The 2121-nt window shown below is 41.6% G+C and overlaps 1 protein-coding gene across 1 annotated transcript; it reads right to left on the minus strand.

Annotated features, from left to right (window-relative positions):
* Positions 1 to 460: 460 nt before the first annotated feature.
* On the minus strand, positions 461 to 1783 carry LOC138167622 (olfactory receptor 13C3-like). Its single transcript, XM_069096561.1, has one exon. It carries the CDS (start codon positions 1415 to 1417, stop codon positions 461 to 463), a length of 957 nt encoding a protein of 318 aa, XP_068952662.1. The 5' UTR covers positions 1418 to 1783.
* Positions 1784 to 2121: the final 338 nt, after the last annotated feature.

The following is a 2121-nucleotide window of genomic DNA, read 5'->3' on the forward strand; positions in this document are numbered from 1 at the left end:
ACAGAAACAGATCAAGTAGATAGATTTCCAAACTGTCCAACCATTACATCCATACCCAGTCAACATCTGGGTTTCCACATCTGGGTTTTTCAAAGCTGGGGGGGCCCTGGACAACAGCTTCCCAGAATACAGATCAAATCACAGAACACTTCTCAAAGTGAGCCCCCAAAACAAAGCTACACATCAGGGCTTATATAGCCTTCTCCTGGCTCAGAGAATGTAACAACCTTATTGACTCACTGGCCAATCAAGAAGTATCTACTGAAAAACAAGCCTCTCATCCCAGGCTCCAGGTGCACTTTAGCCTAGGGGCAGGGAAGATCTTCCAAATTTGCATTCCCATTACAATATATAAATTTTTTTTTTCTAAACAAAGGTCAGAGGGCTACATAATATGCCCTAGGGAACAGCAAAGCAGGTCCACGTGAGATCCCTGACAAAGAACCATGCTACAGAGATTTTATTGAGAAGAAGGCTTTTGACTGAGCAAATTTCTTACAGCAGCTTTCACATCCTTGTTCCGAAGGCTATAGATGATAGGATTCAGCATGGGGGTGACTACGCCATAAAACATGGAAATGAGTTTGTCCGTCGCTTGCAACTTGTCAGCTCCAAGAGGGTCCTGAGACTTGGGTTTTGCATACATGAAGAAGATGGTCCCATAAAATATGATCACGACTGTCAGATGGGCTGAACATGTAGAGAAAGCTTTGCGCCTTCCCTTGGCTGAGTTCATCCTCAGAATGGTATAGAGGATAAAGATATAGGAGAAAAAAATCACCAGCAATGGTAGAACCAGAAAGACCATGTTGGAGACCACCATAGTAATCACATTGAGAGATATATCAGCACAGGCTAATTTTAAGACTGCTAGGATCTCACAAGTGAAATGATTGATGACATGATTTCCACAGAAAGGTAACTGCATAGCAAGAACTGTTTGTACTACTGAGTTAAGCCCCCCTGACAGCCAGGACGCAGAAGCCATCAGCATATACACAATCTTGTTCATGATGATGGGGTATCTTAGAGGGTCACAGATGGCCACATACCGGTCAAATGCCATCATGCCCAGGAGTAAACATTCAGTCGATCCCATGGCAAAGCCAAGGAACATCTGCACTGCACATCCTGTGAAGGAAATGGTTTTTTTCTTAGACAAGAAGCTTGCCAAGGTTGAAGGTATCGCGGTGGTGGTGTAGCAGATGTCCAGGAAGGAGAGGTGACTGAGGAAGAAGTACATGGGGGTGTGGAGGTGAGAGTCCAATGCGCTTGCTACAATGAGGACGCTGTTGCCAAACAGGATTACTAAGTACATCACTAGAATTAAAATGAAGAAAATGATTTCAAGTCTTGGGTAGCCAGAAAGTCCCAGTAGAAGAAATTCTGTCACAAAAGTTTTATTTCTTATTTCCATTTCTTCCCCTTGCAGGAGTTCATTGGAAGCAATAATGCAAAATGCTTTTATTCTTGACTCACATTTTGTAAAGATCTCCAACAATCATGTCAGTAGGTTGTCACTACGGAGCTTGGTTTGAAATTATTTTCATTTCTGATCACAATGAAGAGTTTCTTTTCTTAGAAGGAAACAGGATCAGAAGTGACTAAAATATTCAAATTTTCTTCATCAATCTACATGCTTCCAGGAAGCCTAGAAGTGCCTGTCTCTGCTGTTGAATTCAGTCTTCAGGTGTTGTGGGACTCAGGCCTGCTATGTATTTCAAACAATAATATCTAATTCTGTTCCACCTGTGCAGACATAGCTAGGGCATGAAGGCAAAGGTAAAGATCAAGAACTAGATTTTTCAGCAATTTTATAAATGTCTTCCCTTGACAATTTGTGAGCTAATTAGTATGCAAAATACAAATGCAACATATGTTTATTAAGCACCAGCTATGGGCAAAGTACTGTTCTAGGCACTTGAGATGCAAAGACAGAAATGAGATGGTACCTGCTCTCAAGAAATTTATATTCTACTGAGTGGATACAATACATACACAAATAAATATAGTCCAAGGCACTACCGATTTTGAGGAGCTCTGTAAAGGCTATAAAGGAGGTGACATGAGTTGAGCTTTGTGAGGAGAGGGATTCTAAAATGTAGAGGTGAGGAGGGAGTG

The sequence above is a fragment of the Petaurus breviceps genome, unplaced genomic scaffold, assembly GCF_028583685.1.
Source record: "Petaurus breviceps papuanus isolate PSGF00001 unplaced genomic scaffold, PetGlider_PUasm1.0 239423, whole genome shotgun sequence".
Taxonomy (NCBI): domain Eukaryota; kingdom Metazoa; phylum Chordata; class Mammalia; order Diprotodontia; family Petauridae; genus Petaurus; species Petaurus breviceps.